Consider the following 23,865-nt stretch of genomic DNA (forward strand, 5'->3'; position numbering starts at 1 on the left):
TTCTGGAGATTTTGATTGGTGAGTGTAGTCTTGATGAGCTGTTAGCCCATCCTTGTTTTCTGCGTGGTTTTCAGGTTCTGCGAAAGGGAAGGAAGTCTTGGATTAGCCGTTCAGTGTCTGATATGAGATTATGTATTTTGTACTTTTGATTTTTGTACAGTCATGACTTTTCTGTTTTGTTCTTTGTCTGTAGCCATACACTGTATTGTATATGATTATTTTGATGAATGAAAGAAGAAAATAGTGGATGCACTTCTTTATATGTATTTGAAGTTTATATCAGCTATGTGTTTCTATTTGTTTGAATATTTGGAAGAAAGTTTTGAAGCAAATTCCAAAACTAGATCCTGGATTTTCATCATTTGTCGCGACCCAACGCGAAGGGATTCGTTCCGGTTGGGTTGGGTCGTGACACCTACCATCCCAAATTCATAGCCTAACCCAGCTCAAATTTGCATTTTAACTCATATAGCTTTTGTAGTCCCACATTATAAAGAAATTTGAGCTAGTTGTCTTTACATAATATAATGTTTGCATAACCTATAACAAAACATGTTAGGTGAGATGACCTGTATATATTGTGGTTGAATTTATATTTATATCTAATAAAAATATTTTTTTAAAAATTAAAAAGAATTTAATAAACTAAAATATAACATTTAAAATAAAATTAAACATTTTATAGAATAGGTCAGTTCTATTAAATCAGGACTGTTTCAATGATTTTCCAGTGCGATTCTAACTAGCTCAAGCTCGGTTTGATGCAAATACGGTTTCAAATTTGATCGGGCTGGTAACTTGACCTTTTTTTTTGGAAAAATAAGTTGACCTATTCACAATGGTCAAGAGTTGAATCGGTCGGTCCATTCCGATTTTGAAAACGTTGGTCCTAAGTAGGGGTGCAAATGAGTTGAGTTGAGCTCGAGCCAGGAGGTGTTTGAGTCGAGCTCGAACTCGAGTCGAGCTCAAAAAACGAGCTCGAGCTTGACTCGTTTCATGTCAAGCGGCTCGTCGAGCTCAGTCCCGAGCAGTCTAGCAGTCGTGAGTCGCGACCTTCGTCATCCTGAATAGAGTCGTCCCGAGCAGAGTCGTCCACAACAAGAGAGCTCCCGTATTGCTTCCGATCGAAATGCCTTAACTTCCGATCCCACAGGAATGGAAAGTCGTCGAAGGTGCTGAAGAAGCGCTCAGAATGGAGAAAGTTACCTTCAGTACTGCACATGAGCTCCCGTTATTGCTTCTGATCCAAATGTCATAACTCCCTATCCGACAGGAAGGTAAAGTTGTCGAAGGGGCAAGGTCGAACAGCCACGAAGGAGCCGGAGAAGCGCCTGATAAGGAGAAAGTTACCCCTCAGTCAACGAGCTCCCTTCGTCGCTTCCGCCCAAAATGTCGTAACTTCCTATCCGACAGGAAGAGAATGTCGTCGAAGGGGTGAAGAAGCGCGCCAAATGAAGAAAGTTTCCTCCACAGTGAGCGAGCTCTGGTTCCTACTTCCGATCGAAGTGTCGTAACTTCCGATCTAACTTGAAGGGAATGTCGTCGAAGGGACAAAGTCGAACAACGACGAAGGAAGCCGAGTGGGGAAGAAAAGAGATCGCAAGAGAGTCTTGAGGCTTGCATCTGTTTGTTCGCATGATTCAATTTTCCCGCTGCCCATTTTTTTTCCCCCTCGCTTGCGATTTCCCGCTTGCCATTTCATTCGCGAGCTGCTTGACGAGCTCGCGAGTCGAGCAACGCACATTTCGAGCTCGAGCTCGATAAGCTCGACTCGTCAAGTCTATTACCAAGTCGAACTCGAGCCGGCTCGCGAGCCGACTTGACCCGGATGCACCCCTAGTTCTAAGTCATACTTATAATTTTTAAAATAAGAAAAATTATTGTATTGAAATTCAAACACGTGGATGACGTGTCTCAACAGTATTGAGAGAATTGTCTTTTATCCAACCTCCTTTTATTTTTTTAATGACAGAAAGGCGTAATAATTTTGCCCAAATAAAGACCTAAACAATAACCACTAGAAATAAAAAAAAAAAAAAAAAACCACAAAAAAAAAAAAAAAAAAAAAAAAAACCAGACTCACAGAGTCACAGCCGAACGACAAATCCAACCTAGCAGACGTAGGAGCCGAACCGCCGCACATTGTTCACGTGGCACGAGGTGAACATGCGGTTCACTGGTAACTCCAACTCCATAACAATGCAAATTCTACATAAGCCATAGAGCTCCGCAATTCTCACGGGTCTCTCTCACTCCCCCCACCTCCACCGATTCCTCAAATCCATTTCCCTTCAGGATGAAATCTCCGGCGAGGGTCGGCGTCGGAGGCGCCTTCGTCCCCCTACTTCCAGAGATCGAGCCCCCCGAATCACCTGTCCCCGTCGGCGCATCTTTCTCCAGCGCCGTCTTCAACATCTCCACTAGCATCGTAGGCGCAGGCATCATGTCGATCCCAGCGACCCTGCGCGTCCTCGGCGTGGGTCCCGCGTTCCTTGTCCTTGCTGCAGTCGCCTTCCTCTGCGACGCATCCGTCGAGTTCCTCATGCGCTACACAACCGCCGGAGACTCGCCGGAAGATGCCTCCTACTCCGGCGTCATGGCGGAGTCCTTCGGCCGCGTGGGTTCGGTAGGGCTTCAGATCTGCGTCGCGCTTACCAATCTGGGCGCACTCATAATGTACCTCATCATCATCGGTAGGTTCTCGGTAAAGCTTTATGATTCGTGCAGAGGTGTGATTGTGGTGGTTGATTTGTTGGGAGTGTTTTCGTACTTCCGTGGCAGGGGACGTGCTGTCAGGGAACAGATCGGAGGGAACAGTGCATGTGGGCGTACTGCAGGAGTGGTTTGGGGAGGATTGGTGGACGGTGAGATCGTCGGCGATTGCGATTACTGTCTTCGCTGTGATGCTTCCTCTTGTGCTCCTCCGGCGAGTAGGTGAGCGTCATTTTTTTAACTTACCCTAATTCGAACAGTCCTGCGAGCTATATTTGATTTTCATCTTGTTTTCTTTTGGACAAAAAAATAAGTTCTATTCGAAATTGAAAGCAGGTTAAGTCAAATAAATTCAAAATCATTATAAACTTAAAAGTTAAAAAATAATCCTAATTTCGTGCACGCATTCGAACGCTGGTCGAGCAGAAAAAACTTACCGTCTTTTACCCCTACGTAGCAGCAAAAGCAACCAGGTACTTGCACAATAACATGCAGCTAATCTTAATCTGTTGGTTAAAAAATTTGTTTATCAACTAAGGAATTTTAGGTTTGAAATTTATATATGATGATATGTTTGTAAATTTATTTTAATTGACTCAATTGTATATAAAAAACAAATAAAAAAAAACACTTAAACAATGACTTAGAACTAATTTTTATTTGTATAATTTTGCACATTACATATATCATGTAATTGAGATAAGTTGGGGACAAATACATTTTAATTGTAGAGTACATGCAATCAACGTGGTCCAATGGTTCAGCGGCTTCAGCCTGAAGCCTGCTGAAGCCCTAAACGGCTTAACCTATAAATTAAAGGCTTGGATTTGCTCTGAAAGCGGACGATTTTATGGATCTGCTTAGTCGGCTGAAGGAGGCTTCGCTTGGTGAGCCCGACTCCGGATTACAGATTTTTGTCCTTTTCTTGCCAACTAGCCCGCGAGGCGATATTGATTAGATGGTGGGCCCGCCTTGCCCTACCATCTTCAATAATTTCATTTCGGTTGAAGACGGTGACGTGGCTTTCTTTTTTTTTGGGGGGGAAGATATATATTGTTACTTTCACAAGAAAAAAAATTGCCCAAAGAATATCCAAATGACTTCGAAGTCTTTGATTTTGTGTTGAGGTTAATGATTTCGAAGGGTTAAATTAAAAAGTTTTACTAGTCCACGAGCTCAAACTGATTTCACTGCCAACTGTTTTTGCCAAATAATTTGACTAGTATTATATAGAGCCGCCGGATTTTGTGCTTTTTGCAAGGTTTTATTCAAAAAAGTGTAGCTATAAATTTGGTTTATCTAAAAAACAATATCGCTATACTGCCCGGAGAGTTGGCCTTTGGTTGTTTTTCAACAGATGTGTTGACTCCCTTATCATGTGTTTTGAAGTTAATCACATTTCCCACAAGTATGCTTGACTGCTGAACTGAGCATTTGGTCTCCTTTATGTTGATGTGGCTGTAGCTCTCTAAAAACATTTTGACTCCAACATCACCTCCCCCGATAACTTACATTTATGGACTCTATGTGGCAGTTGGGCACTGAACCTCCTTTTTCGTGATACAGTAATCGATATCCTTTGATGGTTATATGTTCGAGTTTTCATATTACTTTGAGAACCAGCTCATCCTCTTGAACTTTCAGATGTAGCTCACCTTTCTGAATATCTATTTGTGCTCATCTAATCGATAGAAATGGTCATCCAAGAATAATGGGATATTGTGGATCTCCTTCTTCCATATCCAATACAAGGAATCAGTTGGAATGATTACCATGTCTACTTTCACCAACACATTATGCACGCGGATACTAAAGGGAATTATCAGCTGGTTGCCATGAAACTTTTGTTGGTTTAACCTCTCCAATGCCCAATTACATAGGCATTATCATTTATGCATTTGGAAATAGAAACTTGCCCAAATTTGCGTGGGGCGAGTTTCAAATACTGTCCCGTGGGAAATCGTTACTTGCGAAGATTAACCATCACAAGATCCCCTGGTTCAAAAATTTATTTGCGCCTATGAATGTCTGCTGCTTGTTTGTATTAAGCATTAGAGTCCATAAGCTTATCTTTCACTTTCTGGATAACTAAACTTTGCTAATTAGTAAACTGCGTAGCTGTTGTAGCGCGACATTTGGGTAGAACTACGATGTCCATAAGGCAATGGGCAGCGACCAGTTGATCGATTTGTGTAAACGATGCTGAATGGGCAGCAACCAGTTGATCAATTTGTCATAGAATTATATGCAAACTCAGCCTGCTCGAGTACTTCATCCCATTGCTTTGGTATACTTTGAACTAAACAACGAAGCATATTAGCTAGTGTACGATTAACCACCTCGGTTTGGCCATTCATTTGAGGGTGATATGCCGAGCTTAGTTTGATTTCAGTGTGCAACCGACTCCATAAGTCTCTCCAAAAGTGACTAATGAACTTCACATCTCGGTTAGAAGTTATACTATGAGGCAATTCGTGTAGAAGGACAATTTCTTTGAAAAACAAACGAGCCACATTAACTGCATCAAATATCTTCTTGCATGCTATAAATACGCCATCTTCGAAAAGCGATCAACCACTACTAGTATAGAGTCGGTACCATGTTTTGTTTTAGGTAGTCCTAATACAAAAGCTAAGCTGATATCTTCCCAAATTGAATATGGTATCAGAAGTGGTGTGTATAATCCGGTGTTTTGATTGACACCATTATATTCTTGACAAATAGAGCGCCTCTCAACAAAAAAAATCTATATTGCAATTTTTGGAAAGTCTTCTCCCTTCCAAGATGCACAGCCAACCTGCCCCCATGAGCATCTCAAATCAACTGTTGTCGCCATGAAGAGTCAGGAATACATAGTAGGTTGCCTTTGAACAAGAAACTGTGCCTGATGGAGTAATCCTTAATGGGAGTTGCATTTAAACACAGATTCCAAACATCACAAAAGTCTTTATCTCCAGAATACAATTCTTTTAAGCATTCTAACTAGTAATTTTAGTTTGTAGCTGTGTGAGTAAGGCAGCTCTTCTGCTAAGTGCATCTACTACTCTATTGGATTTTCTTGATTTATGCTTCAATACAAAAGTAATTTTTTGCAAAATTAATATCCAATGGGCATACATTCGATTGACTATTTTTTGACTGTTTATAAACTGAAGTGACTTATGATCACTACACAACACAAAATACCGATGAAGCAAACAGTGTTCCCAATGCTTTAAAGCTCTCACCACGGCATATAATTCATGTTCATACACGGTCCATTTCTACATGCTAGGACTTAGTTTCTCACTGAAGTATTCTATAGGCTTGTCCAACTGTGACAAAGCTGTGCCAATGCCTGTGGAAGAGGCATCGGTATCCAGCTGAAATGGCTTTTTGAAATCAGACAAAGCGAGTATCGGTACTGAGCTAAGTGCAGTCTTGATGCATTCGAGGGTACGCTGTTGTTCGTCAGTCCAGGTGAGTGCTTTCTACTTCAAGCAATCGGTAATGGACGTCATAATAAGGCTAAAACCTCTTATGAACCGCCTGTAGAAGTTGGCGACTTCGTGGAAGCTGCAAATATCAAACAATGTTTTTGAGTTGGTCATTCCATAGTAGCAATAATTTTCCTCGGATTTACCTCTACTCCTCCGACAGACACAATGAAACCAAGAAAATAAACACTGGATGTAGCAAACTCACACTTGCAAAGGTTGAGATATAGCCAATGAGTTCTCAAAATTTGGAAAACTTCAGTCAAATGGGCTAAATGCTCTTCCAATGAAGTATTAAAAATAAGGATATCGTCAAAATATACTGTACTGAACTTGCCCAAAAGTGGCTTCAATACCTCATTCTTCAGCCACATGAATGTCGCCGGAGCGTTGCATAATCCAAATGGCATAACCCACCATTCGTATAGTCCTTGACACATTTTTAAAGCCATCTTTCATTCGTCTCCTGGGCGGACTCGAATTTGATTATATCCTCTTTTGAGATCTAGTTTTGAGAAAATCCTTGCTTTGGCCAACTTGTCTAAATGCTCATCAATACGAGGAATGGGGGAAACAATATTTCATTGTAATATTGTTAATGACATGGCTGTCAATGCACATTCTCCATTGGCCATCCTTCTTAGGTACCGAAAGGGCTTGTACCACACACGGACTTAGACTCGGTTATATGAGTTATTTCTTTAAAAGCTCCTCAACTATTTCATGCAAAATACAGTGCTCTTAGGGCTCATCTTATGCTGAGGAAGATTTGGTAATATCGCCCCTGCTGTGAATTCTATTTGATGCTGAATATTCTGTAATGGGGGAAGTCCAATTGAGAGTTTGGTTGGAGAGATGTCTTGGAATTGCTTTAGTAGGTGTTGGACTGAATCTGGTGTGGCCTTCGCAGGTGGACTAGGTTGTGTGTCTGTAACCACAAGGGCTAAAATTTCATCATTCACTCGATCACCAGCTAAAAGGGCATTTCCAGCCACAATATGAAGAGTTGTTTTGGGTTATTTGTGGTTGAATTTGGACTCAACCAAGAATGGCAGTAACCTGATTTTTTTACCTTTCCAATCAAAAGAGTATGTATTATGTCTGCAATCATAAGTAGCTCCTATGTCATACTGCCATGTCCTTCCAAAAATAATGTGGCCAACTTCCATATCAATGTCGTCACACAAAATCTCAAATATGTATTGCTTCCCGATCGAAAATGTAATCCAGCACATTTCTATAACTAAAATCTCCATGCCCTTCTTAACCCAACTGACTTTGTACGGGTTGAGATTTTTTTGTGTTTTATGTTGCAGGGCTTGAGTAAGTGATCAGGAAACTATTTTCTTGGTACAACCGTTGTCGATGAGGAGATTACACACCTTTCCTTCTATGGTGCAACGTGTGCAGAATATGACATTCCTTTGGGAATTAACGTCCTGGCGAGGGGCTAGCAATAACCTTTCCAAGACACAAATGACATCATCACTTTCATCCGCCTCAAGTTCTTCGATCTCTGCATCAAGATCTTCATTACTTGGATTTCCTGCATTCTCATATTCTCGTTCCACAAGATGAATACGAGGACGCATCGGGCAGTCGTTGGATTTATGACCTGGTTGGAAACATTTGAAGCATTTGTAAGATCAGGTTTTGAATAATGATTGTGATAGGAAATACTTGAGTTCGCAAGTAACCCTGATGGGAAATACTTGAGTTCGCAAGCAAAGATAACAATAATTGGTAAAAACAGCGAGAAAACAGTGAGAAAACCAATGAAAACAATCCAAAAATAGTAGATTGTATTATAGGAATTAAACCAAAAGCAATAACAAGCAAAGATATAATTGATCCTCAATTCAAGAAGAGGATCGTTCTCTCCCAATCTCTAGACGATGAATTTAGAGCCCAAAGCTACAAAGAGAATTCCAAGAGAAAATAATAATCATGAGTGCCCAAACCCTAGCCTCTCATCATCTTTAAATACATATCTTTCTAATAAAAAGCCAATAAATATCTTCCTAAAATAAACCAAATTTAAAATAGCTTCCCTATGCTTTAGCCTTCCCCTTACCTCATTCTATTTGCCGCCCTAGGGGGCCCACATGCTTGGTCGGCTTTCTAAGGAGGCGGCTTAGCCTGCTACTTATAAACATGAACTAGCCCAGGTTGGACCGGTTTGGTCGATTCAGGAAGAACCGTAACAATACCCCCTTCCCAAAGAACCCCATTGTCCTCAATGTGAAAATTGGAAAACTGATGTTTCATCATCTCATAAGTTTCCCACGTGACATCGTAGTCCGGAAGGCTTTTCCACTTGATCAGCACTTCTTTAGCTCCATCTTCCCTCTAGCGAACCCCCATCAACTCTAAGGGTTCCAAAATCATCTTTAAGTCGTCCGTGAGTATCACTGATAACTCCGAGCTGGCTGCATAATCTCCAATTGCCCTTCTTAATTGGGATACATGAAAAATAGGGTATATGGTCGCCGTTGGTAGTAGCTTTAGTCGATATGCAACTGCTGTAATCTTCTCCAAGACCTTATATGGCCCAAAGTATCTTAGGGCAAGTTTCTTGTTTCTCCTGTTGGCTACTGATTTTTGTCTATACGGTCTGAGCTTCAAAAACACCCTTTATCATACCTCAAATTGGATGTCCCTCTATATATGTCAACCTTTTTCTTCATGATATGCTGGAATCTCAGTAGATGTCTTTTTAATTCTTCCAACACTATGCCCCTCTCCTCTAAGTACTCTTCTACTGATGAAATTGGAGTACTGCTCTGTCTAAAGTGCGCTAAGTGAGGTGGGTCCCTTCCGTACAATACCTTGAAGGGTGTCATCTGTGAAGTCGGATGGTAGGAGATGTTGTACCAATACTCCATCCACGATAACCACTTCGCCCATAACTTGGGCACCTCGACACAAAACATCGGAGGTAGGTCTCCAAGCTTATGTTGACCACTTTTGTTAGCCACCGTTTGTGGGTGATACGAAGTGCTCTTTTTCAAAACTGTCCCCTGTAATTTGATTAACTCTCTCTAAAAATGATTGAGGAACACCCTATCTCTATCTGATACTATTGCCTTAGGTAACCTATGCAATCTGTCACCTCTCTGATGAAAGCTGATGCCATTGTCACTACGGTGTATGGATGTCGTAAAGGAATAAAATGAGCATACTTGCTCAATTTGTTCGCTACCACCAGAATAACTGTGAATCCTTCTAAATGGGGCAACCCATTTATGAAGTCCATTGATACCTCTTCCCATACCCGCCCTGGTAAAGCCAACGAATGTAGTAGTCCTCATGGCGACATAGCAAAGTACTTATTTCTCTGGTAGATCTCACATCTGGCCATCATCTCCTCCACATCTTTATGCATCCCATTCCAATACAACTTTGAGGCTAGCCTTCTGTATGTCTTTTACACCACTGAATGACCCCCCACAGCGCTCCCATGGAACTCCTGGAGTAAGGATGGAATGTGGACTGAGGTCTAGAGTATCACAAAACTCCCTTGATATAACAATCGATCCCCCTCCAATGAATAGCCCTGGTGGCTACTCCCTTCCCTCAATAAATCAGCCCTGATCTTCCCTAACTTCTCATCCCTTGCACTCTCCTCCTTGATGGCCTCCCAATCTAACATCAATTGAATCGATACTGCTATCGCCTGCAGCTCTCCCATTCACCGGGACAAGGCATCTGCTGCTTCGTTTTTCACTCCTGGCCTGTATTGGATTTCAAAATCATACCCCAATAATTTGGACAACCACCTTTGATGTTCCTCTATCACCATCCTCTCCTCCAACAAGTATTTAAAGCTCCGTTGGTCTGTTCTGACAATGAAGTGTCTACCTAGCAGGTAAGGCCGACACTTTTGGATGGTAAAGAAGATGACCATCAACTCCCGCTCATATACTGATTTCAGCCTAGCTCTAGCTGTCAACACCTGACTGAAATAGGCAATCAGTCGGCGAAGACCTGAGTGAAGCATCTATCTCCAATACGAAGACCTGAGTGAAGTCTGGTAAGGCTAAGAATGACACTGTAGTCATAGCTCTCTTCAGCCTCTCAAAGGCTGCTATGGTGTCCTCGCCCCATAGGAAGCCATCCTTCTTTAGTTGTTCTGTTAGTGGTCATGCTATAGTGATGTACCCTTTTACGAATCTCCTGTAGTACCCCATTAGTCCTAAGAACCCTCTCAGCTCCTTCAGGTTTTTTGATAATGGCCATCTCAATATAGCCTCAATCTTTAACTGATCAACTGCCACCCCCTCCTTGGACACAATATGATCCAAATACTCCACACTCATCTGAGCAAAGCAACACTTCTTCTAGTTGGCCCTCAGCTGATGCTCCTGTAACAACTCTAACACACCCTCCTCAAATGCTCCCAGTGCTCCTCCTCTGTCCTGCTATAAACTAGGATATTGTCAAAAAATACAAGACAAACCACCAAAGATAAGGTTTGAAGACCTTATTTATAAGTGGCTAGAATGTAGCTGGAGCGTTAGTGAGGCTAGAAGACATCACTAGGAACTCATAATGCCCATTGTGAGTCCTGAAAGTAGTTTTTTTGGCACATATTCCTTCTTGATTCTAATTTGATAATATATTGATTTTAGATTTATCTTGGTGAAAATCACCATCTCAATCAATTCATCCAGTAATTCATCAATCACTGGTATATAAAACTTGAATGGCACACTTTCCTTGTTGATCGCCATGTAGTCCACATAAATCCTCCAGTTGTCGTCTTTTTTCTTCACTAGTAATACAGGATTGGAAATAGGACTGATACTGGGTCCCGAGAATACCTTCTTCCAGCATTTCTTTGATCAGCTTTTCAATCTCATCATTTTGAGATTGAGGATATCGGTAGGGCCTAATGTTGATGGGTGACACACCCTCCCTTAGAGTGATAGCATGCTCCTGCTCCCGCGGTGATGGCAATCCTTGAGGCTGTTGAAAAACCTCATGGAATTGCTGTATCAATGGTTGTATGGAGAGGGGGATCTCCCCTCCCTCCTCAAATCAAACTCCTTCCAACCCGTACAGCTCCACCAAATAGCCTTCCCCCACCTCTTTGATATTCCTTACCATGGTTTTGACAACATGGATCGGGTTAATCCTGCATCTCCTCTGATCATCACCTTCCTTCCATCCACTATCAACTCCATCGTGAGGGATCCCCAATTGACCTTGGTGTCTCCTAAGGTTTGCAGCCACTTCATCCTTAGGATGACATCTTAACTCCAGTAGGAGAAAGTCCTCCATCTCCTGAATTCCCTGGATGGTCAACACCATTCATCTACAGATCCGATGGCCTTTCATTACCTTCCTAGTGCCCATCATCTCCCCATAACAATTGATATCCACCAATTTCACTCCTAGTTGGTCGACGACCTGAGTGGAAAGAAATTTTTTGGTAGCCTCACTATCAATCAAAACCACCACCTCCTTGCCCTCTATCACCTCCTTCACCTTCATGGTATGATTCATAGTGAATCCTACCACTGAGTTTAGGAAAATCTCTGCCAGATCTAAATGCAGTTTCTCCTCTAACTTCCCTTCACCTCCCTCATCAGTTTTCTCGTCATCACAGATGATGAGAACCTGAAGAGTTTGGTCCCTATACTTATGTCCTAGATGTTTTTTGAATTAATAATGATGGCATTGGTGAACTAAACTTATACAACTTACCTCCTTGATGAGTGATCTCTTTCAAACCTACGCCACATAACCTTCTCCTTTGATATACTAATCCAAAACCTTCTTTCTGCATATAGTCATGTAACTCCTACACTTTGAAATAAGTCAAGACTAATGTTAAAGATGATCTTATGATATTTTACAAGGTAAGTTTAGTTAAAGATGATTTTAATGATTTGATAAATTACAATTATTGTATTTTAATTATTAATTAATTTGCATAGCTTACTGAGCCTCATTACTCATCAGTATTTTCTTACTGGCTGTTGTTACAGGAAAAGAAAAAAAAAATATCGGAGATGACTAATTGCAAGCACTTAAATGTTTCATATTAGTTTTAAATATATTTGTAAGACTAAGTTTAAGTAAGGTATGTGAACCTTCTAATGAAGTGTTACTTTAGATTTATGTAGAAGCTCTGTAAGTATCTTATGTTGAAACTTAAAGTTATTAGTTGCTTTCATTTTATGGGATGTATAAGAACTGAACTGTGAGATGTTTTATAAACATTATCAAATGTGTTAAAGTAAATGAAAAGTCTATGTTAGTAATACTCATGTATTGTTAAGGGGTACTATGGGGTGTTACACTCCTATTGCAGGACCCTTGGGTGCTAAGTGGGTGGTCATCATCCTGTAAGTGTCTCCTGAGCTGCTGCTCCAGGCTCCCTTCTCTAGGTTCTTTTGATTTTTCACCAGTTGTGCTAACTTCATGGCCTCTCCCAAGTCACGAGGCATCATGACTTTCACTGCAGCCCTGATCTCTGCCTTAAGCCCTTTCATAAAGTTTCCCTCAAATGAGGTCTCTGATAATCGCTCCACCTAATTGGTTAGATGCTCGAACTTTTCACGATAGTCTGCCACTGATCCGTCCTGCACCAGTGCAAAAAACTGCTCATAGAAGTCCCCTCTATCAGTTTGGAAATATTCTAATAAAAAATCTTTGAATGCTCTCCAACTCTGTATAGGTCTCCTTGGGTCCCTTTACTGGAATTACGATAATGCCTTCCCTTACAAGCATAGGCCTGCTGCTATTAGTTTCTCATCATCTGTCAACCCATTGACGACGAAGTACCTCTCTACCTTGTAGATCCATCCATAAGTGTCATCCCCTTCAAAAATTGGTATCTTCAGCTTCCTCACCTTTGTTTCTCCTTATTCCTCCATATTTTTCCCTCTCCCAAGTGTTTTGCTCTCCCCACGTCTCCCGATCTTCCCTTACATATTCATATTGAAACCCCTCTTTACTTTCTTCTCTCATTTCTCCAAAATCAGCACCCCTCCTTCCATAGTTTTCCTTCTCTCTCCCAACCAGCCCCCTTTACTCCTTGATCCCTATTTCCCCGTCTCTTTACATACCTTCGCCCCCTTTCTCCTCAATATTTTCTACATCATTTTTCCTCCTACGAAATCAAAATTTGTAGTTCTTCCTGTTGGTCTCTTTACCTCCGATGCCTCCGTTTGGATTTGATTTTCCAATGACTTCCTCACCATCAAATGAAGATCGAAAACTTTGTCTTCCACGGAGGAAATCTTGTCTTCTACAGAGGAGATTCAATCTTCCACTGTGACATTTATTTGGCTCATCTCTCCTTTTAAACATTCTTTTGATGCATTTACCTTCTTAGCCGCCATAAAAAAATTCTGATTTTTGCTCCAAAAATCAGCAAGGGTTTTTCCTCCAAATGGAATTTCACCGCTGAAATTTAAAAAAAAAATCAGCCCCCGATGGTCCCAAAACTTACTCTGATACTGATTTGATAGGAAATACTTGAGTTTGCAAGTAACTAATGAGAAATACTTGAGTTCGCAAGCAAATCTTACAATAATTGGTGAAAAGAATGTGAAAACTTCAAGATCTCCAATGAAAACAATTAAAAAACAGTAGATTGTATTATATGAATCAAATCAAAAGCAAGAGCAAGTAAAGATACAATTGATCCTCAATTCGAGTGGAGGATCGTTCTCTCGCAATCTCTAGACGATGAATCTAGAGACCAAAGCCACAAAGAGAATTCCATTAGTAAACAATAATCATGAATGCCCTAACCCTAACATCTCGTCCTCTTTAAATACACATATTCCTAATAAGAAGCCAATAAAAAGCTTCCTAAAATAAACCAAATTCAAAATAACTTCCCTATGCTTTAGCCGCCCCTTCCCTTTCTCTATTTTCCGCCCTAGGGGGGCCCACATGCTTGGGTGGCTTTCTAAGGAGGCAGCTTAGCTTGCCTCCTATAAACATGAATCGGCCCAGGTTGGGCTTATTTGGTCGGTTCAAGAAGAACTGTAACAGATTGTCTTTGTCTACAGGATGGTTTTTAGCGAGCTTAGGATCAACCGATTAAGAGTTAACTAGTCCTGACATAGTGGGGATTTGTTGTTGTTTATGGATTGCTGGTGCAGCTCTTTGCTCACTAGACTGATCAGTGATGTGCCGACGGCTGGAATAACTGTGAGAGTGTTGAGTTGCTTGTATTTCCACCTTCAAACCGAAATTCACAGTCGGAGAAAGTGACCGCACAGAATTTAATTCTAATTTATCTTGTAAGGTGTCTTTCAATCCACCGATATGCTGGGCCATCAATTGATTCTCCAACTCATTAAGATTATTCCGCGCGCTTAGGCCCTCAAGCTAGAATAGCATTGGCAAGCTTTGATAGGCGAGAGGTCACTCATAGATAGGCATTGACAGATAGCCAACAGTTGGGTTCCAGTGAATTCCATCGATCACCAACAAACCTCTGGCGGAGCGTTAAATCTTGCTTTGATGGGCTTCCCTCACCGCTCTTTAGATGTTTCAAGCCAATGGCTCTATGGTTCTCACCACCTGTTTAGCAATTACAAACTCCATTCATAGAGAATTAAGACTCCAAAAACAACCGTTGGAAGTACTATTTATAAATGTATCTGAAATATATTTTAAAAACTACAGAAATTGAAGAAAATCTTATATTATATTTAAAAATATTGGATTTAAGATTTTTAAATTATTACTTCTGAAAAGATAGGTTTCTAAGATTTTTGAAGTTGATAGTTTGAAAATAGAAGTTTTACACATTCACAAAAATTGTAACCAACGTCCCCCTTGAAATTAAATGGATTCCTGTTATTATTATTATTATTTTGGTAAAAATGATATGGAAATTGAATCTAACGATATCAGTCTCTTTTGCATCTATTGTTTGCAATTTTCAGATTCTTTGAGATTTACATCAGCTGTTTCAATTTTCGTTGCGGTGGTATTTGTTTTCATTAGCTCGGGAATGGCTGTCTATGCTCTTTTCCACGGCACCATACAAACACCTAGATTGCTTCCAGATTTCACCCACCAATCCTTATTCGAGCTTTTTACTGCCGTCCCTGTCATTGTTGTAGCCTTCACTTTCCATTTCAACGGTAATTAACGGTATTCTCCTATTCAAGTTGTTCAATTTCTTATTTTTTAGATACACTTTCAAACTCTTGAATGCTTGCAGTACACCCAATCCGAGCAGAGATGAGTTGTGTCTCAGACATGACTCCGGCTGTGCGCGCCTCCCTTCTACTCTGCTCAGTCATCTATGCCACTGTTGGGCTCTCTGGCTACCTCCTTTTTGGTGACGAGACGATGTCTGACGTGCTTTCCAACTTTGACCGGAGCTTGACAAGCCCACTTCTTGACGATGTGGTCAGGCTGAGCTATGCTCTCCACCTGGTCTTTGTGTTTCCTTTGATCTTCTACTCACTTCGACTCAACATAGATGAACTTCTCTTCCCCAAGGCACGGCTGCTGCTGGTGGCCGACACTAGCCGGTTCTTAGGTCTCACTGCTCTGCTGCTGGCTTTTATTTACTTGGCAGCGATGGTCATTCCCAACATATGGGTGGTGTTTCAATTTGCCGGGTCAACCACGGCGGTCTGCCTCTCCTTGATCTTCCCGGGAGCCATTGTTTTAAGGTAATGAATGGACTTTTACTTTTTGTTTGCAATCGAATTACGTATCAAATAAGGTAGGTTATAGTTCTCCACTGGACGTTTTTTTGTACGTTCTCGTTTAAAAATGGTAAATTCATTCTTTACTGTTTGGTAGAGACACTTACCTCAAACAACGTTCCCAATAATACTATTTTGGATGAAAAATAGACTGCCATTCCCCTCCTGCTTTTTCCTAAACTTCATTTTATTAAGCTCCATTTTTCTAAACATCTATTTCTAAAACTCTGTTTTAGATAAGCACCAACTCAATCAAACAAGGCCTCAGTTGATGGTTGAACTAATAATTTGTTATATTGATAAGAAATTGACCGATTAAATTATTGGGTGATGACATTAAAGCTGTGTACCCAAGAAATGAATGGATAATTACCTTACACAACAAGTCATTTTCCGGTTGGCGGTCACTACTTGTTAGCTTTGCGTTACAAAGTTGTGTGGACGTACCCTATGGTCCCTGACCCTCCTATATTGGTGTTGATTAATCAATTTTAGGCTTATAATCAATTACAGATAAATCTTCTTGTGTACTCGATATCCTTTCCTGCCAGAAATGCAATGTGAATTGGGAATCAAACATTGCATTCTTATGTGAATTTAGAATTTTCAAATTAATTGGAAAAGGGAGGGAAGGGGTCGGCCAAAGAGAGAGAATTAGGGGTGGCGGCCAAAGGAGGAGGGGGAGAGATGTCCACATCTGATGTATGTGGCCCAATGCATTAAATGAGATTTTATATTAAATCTGAAATTGATTTCAGATTTAGTGTAATTAGGGGAAAGCTTCCAAAAATAGATTTGTTAATTCGGAAAGTATTTTAAATTCAAATATCTTTGAATTCAAATTAGAAACTTTCCAAGTTAACAACTAAGTAATTTAGGAAGGTAATAAAGAGGCTATTTTGAATTCAAAATGCAAAATTTTTGGAGGGAAGAGACTAGGGGTGAGGTGGTCGGACGGCTATGGAGGTGGAGGGGTTGATGTTTGATCCAAAAGAAAAGTTAGCCAAAATCAAACGAAATAAAACAAAAACAGATGGTGAATGGTGGAGACTAGAGATGAGAGGACGGAGAACAAAGAAAAAATAAAATAAAAACTATACAAACCACCAGCCCAGACTCTTCCTGCGGTTGGTGGGTACTACGTTGCCCTCCCCGAGGGACTTCAATCCACGAGCCCGGATCCATCTTGCTGCTGGTGGAAACAAGGTTGTCCTCACATAGGACTTTTCCTCTCCATAACTCACACAGAGATCAAGACAAAGGCTCTAATTCTTTTTTTATTAATAATCCATCAATACATTACCCAAGCAAGGGTCTCTCTATATAGGCCTAAGAAACTAAAACAAAACACATATGCCCATTGGGCTTACATAGGACGACCCTTTTAAGTGAGGGTAAAAACGAAAAATTCATAATAAAAATAAAAACTATAACTAAAATTTAAGATAACGTGGAACTATGACGACCGTCGATCTTCAGCTCCTCGGATAGGCATGGACGATTGGATGTCCATATCATTCTCCCAAGCTGGAAAAGAGCTCGACTCTGTCGACTTCACGTCCCGAGTGAGCAACCATGCTTTGATACCAAACTGATGTAGAACGAAGGGGGGGCGGGGGTCATGTGAATTTAGAATTTTCAAATTAATTGGAAAAGGGAGAGAAGGGGTCGGCCAAAGAGAGGGAAAGGGGATAGGTTGTCCAGGTTCAATGAATGTGGAATTTGAATTGATTCCCAATTAATTGTTGATTTATCCAATCCTTGATTGAAGGAAGGCTTTCCAAAATTAAGCTAAATGATTTAGGAAAGAATTTAAAATTTTAAATTCGTTTGAATTCGAAAACTTACCAAAATTAGAACAACTTAATTTAGGAAAGAATAAATTTTAGAGGTAAAGAGATTTGATTGAGAGCATTAATTGAGGGGAATTAATTAATATGTGAGGGAAAAGGGGGGCGACCAAAGGAGGAGGGGGAGAGATGTCCACATACAATGTATGTGGCCCAAGACATTAAATGAGATTTGATATTAAATCTGAAATTGATTCCTGATTTAGAGGAATTAGAGGGAAGGGGTCGGCCAAAGAGAGAGAATTAGGGGTGGGGGGCAAAGGAGGAGGGGGAGAGATGTCCACATCCGATGTATGTGGCCCAATGCATTAAATGAGATTTGATATTATATCTGAACTTGATTTCAGATTTAGAGTAATTAGGGGAAGGCTTTCAAAAATAGATTTGTTAATTCGGAAAGGATTTGAAATTCAAATATCTTTGAATTCAAATTAGGAACTTTCCAAGTTAACAATAGAGTAATTTAGGAAGGTAATAAAGCGGCTATTTTGAATTCAAAATGCAAAATTTGTGGAGGAGGGAAGAGGCTAGGGGTGAGGTGGTCGGCCGGCTATGGAGGTAGAGGGGTTGATGTTTGATCCAAAAGAAAAGTTAGCCAAAATCAAACGAAATAAAACAAAAACGGATGGTGAATGGTGGAGACAAGAGATGAGAGGACGGAGAACAAAACAAAAATAAAATAAAAATGATACAAACCACGAGCCCAGACTCTTCCTGCGGCTAATGGGTACTACATTGCCCTCCCCGAGGAACTTCACCACGAGCTTGGATCCATCCTGCGGCTGGTGAAAATAAGGTTGTCCTCCTCTAGGACTTTTCCTCTCTAGAACTCACATAGAGATCAAGACAAAGGCTCCAATTCTTTTTTTATTAATAATCTATCATTACATTACACAAGGGTCTCTATATATAGGCCTAAGAAACTAAAACAAGACATATATGCCCCTAGGGCTTACATAGGACGTGGTAAAAATGGAAAATTCATAATAAAAATAAAAATTATAAATAAAATTTAAGATAACGTGGAACGATGATGACCGTCGATCTTCAGCTCCTCCTCGGATATGCATGGATGGTTGGATGTCCGCATCATATCTACCCTTATTTAATGTTTGGTTTTGCATCTTTTTGAGCTTGAGTCTGGTATTCTTACTCTTCAGACTAGCTTAGTTGCTCAAAAACAAACCATCAAAAAGAGAAAAAAAATCCTCATCTTTCCAATCCATTTTAACCAATATGATTCTTAAATTTAGACTAAATAGGATTCACCAAGTTGTTTTCATTATTTCCAAAACCAAAGACCAGATTGAACTGAGTTTGACTTCTCTGTAAATCGGAGTAAAATATGAATAAATTTTGATTTATAATGTAGTTGAGGCAGATGTATTATTATATTATTCTTAATAGACCTTGAAAATATTATTGACTCTGTAACTAGTCAGATCTGAACAATGTAGTTCAACATAGGCTAATTTGATCTATTTGTTTCCTTTAAATTATTAGTCCAAGTCTTTTAAAGTGTAGTAAGACCTAATGATGGTATTAAATGACGATTAATATTGCATAATTTTGTTTTGTGAGAAATATTTTTCTCAATTTTTGAAGTCAATATGTTTTCAACGCCATCTCCATCAGATATGCTATATAAAAAGATGTGAGTTGCCCACAACCTCGTCATGTATCACTCTTCCTACTTAACATACCATATAAGCTATTGAGTTGCTTTGTGTCGAAGTGTGAAATGGACTCCAATATACTTGCATGAGCTAAAACTGGAATATCGGGAATTAGGCTTTAGATGCCATCAAGATTTGATTTACATGTCCTCAAGATTTGGATGAGAAAAGTGGAGGATTGAGTTAGGTTGTCGACAACTAACGTAAAATTTGTCAAACACATGATTTGAATTCTTTAATACATCATGTTAATACTAAGACATTTCCTGAAAGCGGCACTCTGTATGTATTGAATAAAAATGTGCAAAGGTCGTTGCATCAGTGTCAAGTACAGTGTTAAATAAGGGCTTTCACATCATGAACTGAGGTTGACGAAAAATCTAGTCTATAAAATTAGAATTATTATAGTAACTTGGAATATAGATACTCTTACAAGCAAGCTAATAGAATTAATAGATATTATGATTTCTTTTTGAAGAATAAATATTTTTTTGTATTCAAGAAACTAAATTGGTTACGAAAAGGCATATGATATTAATAGTTTATGATATAAAATTTAGTATTCAGGCAGAAGTTGTACAAAAAATAATGCATATGATATTATAAATAAAAGTTTGAAGGATTATGTTATATAAATTAATAGAATTAGTGATAAAATTATAGTTTTAAATATTATTGTTGATGTTTAGATTATTAATATTTTAAGTACTTATAATCCTCAAGTAGGTTTGAATATGTGTTGAAAAATAAAATTCTAAAATGACTTAGATAATACAAAGGATTTCTCTTAAAGAAAAAAAATTTATTAGAGGATATTTAAATAAAAATGTTTGTAGAGTGGTAAAAGATTTTAAAATCATTCATCGTGGCTATGAGTTTGGAGCGACTAAAGAAGGTAGTAGTATCATATTAGATTTTGTTCTAACTTGATTTTGTAATCTCTAGTATTTTATTTAAGTAAAAAGAGGAGCATGTCATTACTTATAAAAATCAACATAGCAAAACTCAGATTGATTATTTTTTTAAATAAATCGTTTAAATTGCAAAGATTATAAAGTGATTTCGTGTGAGTTTATATATCCATCATTGTTTATTAGTTTTGAACTTTAAGATAGGGTGAAAAATAAAAAGCAAAATAAAATATTTTCTAAGGATTAATTGTGGATAATTAAAGAATGCTAATAAAAGCTTTATAAAAGTAAGATTTAAGATATTAAGATTTAGGTTGTTATGTGGAAGTTAATATTATGGGGAAAAATAGCTAGTGATATTATAGATTTTGCAAAGTATATTTTTGAAGAATCAAAATGAAAACCTCTTAATAGTAAAAATAGTTTGTGGTAGAATCAAATTGTGTAAAAAAGATAAAAAATAAAAAGTTATTATAAAAAGTAGTTTAGAAGTAAACTAAAAAATTTGGAAAAAATAGAGGAACTTGTAAGGCATCAAAGCAATATGTGATTAAAAAAAATTATTTTTCGGTGATTTATTTAGTATATTAGATAATAAGGAGGGTACAAGATATATATGTTTGTTATAAAAATTGGTTTAGAAGTAAATCTAAAAATTTGGAAAAAATATAGAGGAGCCTATAAGTATTCTAAGAAAGCAATATGTAATGCAAAAAAATTACCTTTTAGTAATTTATATAATAAATTAGATATTAAGAAGTGTAAAAAATATATGTATAAGTTAGTCAAACAAAGAGATAAGAGAAATAAATATTTCTTTTAGGTGAAGTGCATTAATGATGAAGATCAAAAGTGGTTTTCTTATTCAACATTGGTGGATGCTATATTTTGATAAACGTTTTAATGAAATATGTGAGAATACGATTGACTTTAATGACCTTATTACTCTAAAAGAAAATATCGATTTTATTTTTATTAACATATTAGTAAAACCGAAGTTAGAAAAGCTTTAAAGAAAAGAATGTGTGGAAAAATCGTATGTCTTGATGATATATCAATAACAGTGTGAAAATGTTTAGGAAATCAAAGATTTCTTAGCTTACGAAATTTTTTAATATTATTTTGATGACTAAAAGATACCAGATAAGTAGAGAAGAAGTAAGTTGGTTCTTACTTTCAAGAATAAAAGTGATGTACTAGAGTGCAAATTACAAAGGAATAAAGAATTTGTCACAATTATGGGAGAAAGTAATTCAATATAATTATGATGTGATACTAATGTTTCTCAAAATCAATTTAGATTCATGTCGGGTAGGCCTACTATGAAAGTTATACGTTTGTTGAGAGGTTGATGGAGAAGTATAGAGAGAGTAAGAAAAATCTACTTATGATATTTATAGATTAGAGAAACATGTAATAAAGATTCAAGAGAAATGCTCTGACAAGTTCTCTAGAAATCAAAGGAGTTTAATAATGCTTATATTCAGGTCATTAAGGATATGTATATGGGAACTATTATTGTGTTCAAATATAAGGTGGTTTGACCTAGTAATTTTCTATTTCAACTAGATTATATCAAGAATTAGCTTTAAGCTCATATATTTTTCTCTAGTCATGGATGTTCTTACTAAATATTTATAAAAGGATATACTTCGATTTATGTTTTTTGCTTATGATATTCTTCTTTTTGGTTAGACTAGAAAAGTGTTGGTGAAAAACTTGCATAATGGAGGTCATCCCTAATATATAAGTTTTCTTTTGAGTAGATCTAAAGTCAATTACATGGAGTGAAATTTTATGAGTAATAGATATAGTGATGGGATTGTGACATTAGATGATCAAGTTAATAAAAAGAGTGCATGTATTAGATATCTCGAATTTATTATTCAAAATGATCGTGAAATAGATGTGAATATTATTAGTATAATTCAAATTGGATGGTTGAAATGGGCAAAATACAGCTTCTTCTGCGTCGTTGTAGCTGTTGCTCTTCCTCAATAAATTCCTCATCTTGTGGTGGAAGTTCAGGTTGATGTTGCCTCACATCAGTATATTGTTGTGATGTTTGTCCTCCCATTAATAATATATCTTGCTGCGAGGGGGAGGATGGTAACCCAACACTTGGCATACACTCTGGTATTGCTATGGGAAAAAATGTTTGTGTTGCGGGATGTTGAGATGGTGTACCATAAAAGATTTCATGTGCACTGCTCTCTTGTACTGCTAATGGGCTCCAATGTTGTGTGGATGGTCCTGCCCCAGACATGTCATAGGTGCTCGATGGAATGTGCATTGAATGTCTTGGTGGTTCTCGTTCAGTATTCTGGTGTCGTCGACTTCTCCTGGATCTAGATGGAGCATCAGAAGTTGATCATCTTGGTCCTTGAGAGCCATGAGAACCTATACCTTCTGCCCTGGTCTGACTCCTCTCAGCTGATGTGGTGTCAAAAGTAGTATAATCGATATAAACTGAACGCTGCACTCTGGCAGAAAGCACCGAAACCTGGTCAACTGCTAATTGTAATGAACTTGCATTTTGTCCTTAACCTCCCGCCAATGGCTCAAGAATAACACTCGAATGTATGTAGTAGTAAACCTACGCGATATAAATTTATTGTCAAATTATGATTTATATCAAATTTATAAAAATATATATTAATGTGACGTATCACTAATCATTCTCCTAGCGAGCGAGGGAAGAAAGTTTCTGATGGCTCTATTTGAGGCTGTAACAGAAAGATCAAAGCCCATGATCTATACCACCGTAGGTAAGTGCCTAACTCCTGATTACCTGTTCCTTCTGGGCGAGTTATTGCTACTACATATACTCTCCTATCTTCCCATATCTTTAGGTAATCTCTATACTGAACAGTCCAATCTAGATCAGCTCTACCTCTTTTATCAATCCTTCTAAAATTTAGTTCAATCGGTGGAACATCAGTGAATTGTATTCCCCCAAATTGCCGTATAACACGATCAGGCAGATGCCACTCTGTACGCTTCCAGCTAATGTGGGGCACTCGAGCACGCCATATGTCGCTCCCTTCCAAACATTCGGCAGGCAAAGTTGTTAGAATGTCATCCGTGTATGGAGTCATGCTCACCTACATTTAATGAAGTAAAAGATTTGTATTGAATCCATATATAGTAAAAATTGATAAGGTGTATAGTCAAAAAATTTCTATTACCTGAGTCAGTCGTAAACCGTCAAAATCATCATGATATGTCAACGTGTTGCCGGATGGGAGCTCACGTATCCGATCTTCAGCCCACCTATATTTAATAGGTTCAAGTATAACTAAATGTCATCTACCTTTAATCTCTTGCTATGATTAAATGTTAATACCTGCAACCAAGAGGTCTTCCACCAAAATCATGTATTTGTGGTACACGCAGTGTGGGTCGGCCAATGTACAATCTCTCCCATGACCATACTTGTAGTAATGCAACACATCTGGCAATATAAGTACGTGTGGGCCTAGTCGCATTACATAGCTCTCTATATAGATATGCAAGAACAGCAGTTCCAATAGACATTTGACCAAATG

General features: G+C 38.6%; 1 protein-coding gene across 1 annotated transcript in view; it reads left to right on the forward strand.

The window, feature by feature from the left end:
- Nucleotides 1–2,150: 2,150 nt before the first annotated feature.
- LOC110112921 (amino acid transporter AVT6C) overlaps nt 2,151–23,865 on the forward strand; it is a 33,918-nt gene continuing 12,203 nt past the window's right edge. Inside the window, exons 1-4 of the mRNA XM_020845303.2 lie at nt 2,151–2,693; nt 2,782–2,934; nt 15,104–15,304; nt 15,385–15,844. Coding sequence (XP_020700962.1) covers nt 2,297–2,693; nt 2,782–2,934; nt 15,104–15,304; nt 15,385–15,844 — 1,211 coding nt within the window. The 5' untranslated portion in view covers nt 2,151–2,296. The remainder of the gene's footprint in view (nt 2,694–2,781; nt 2,935–15,103; nt 15,305–15,384; nt 15,845–23,865) is intronic.

The sequence above is a fragment of the Dendrobium catenatum genome, unplaced genomic scaffold (genome assembly GCF_001605985.2).
Source record: "Dendrobium catenatum unplaced genomic scaffold, ASM160598v2 original_scaffold_61322, whole genome shotgun sequence".
NCBI classification, from domain to species: Eukaryota; Viridiplantae; Streptophyta; class Magnoliopsida; order Asparagales; family Orchidaceae; genus Dendrobium; species Dendrobium catenatum.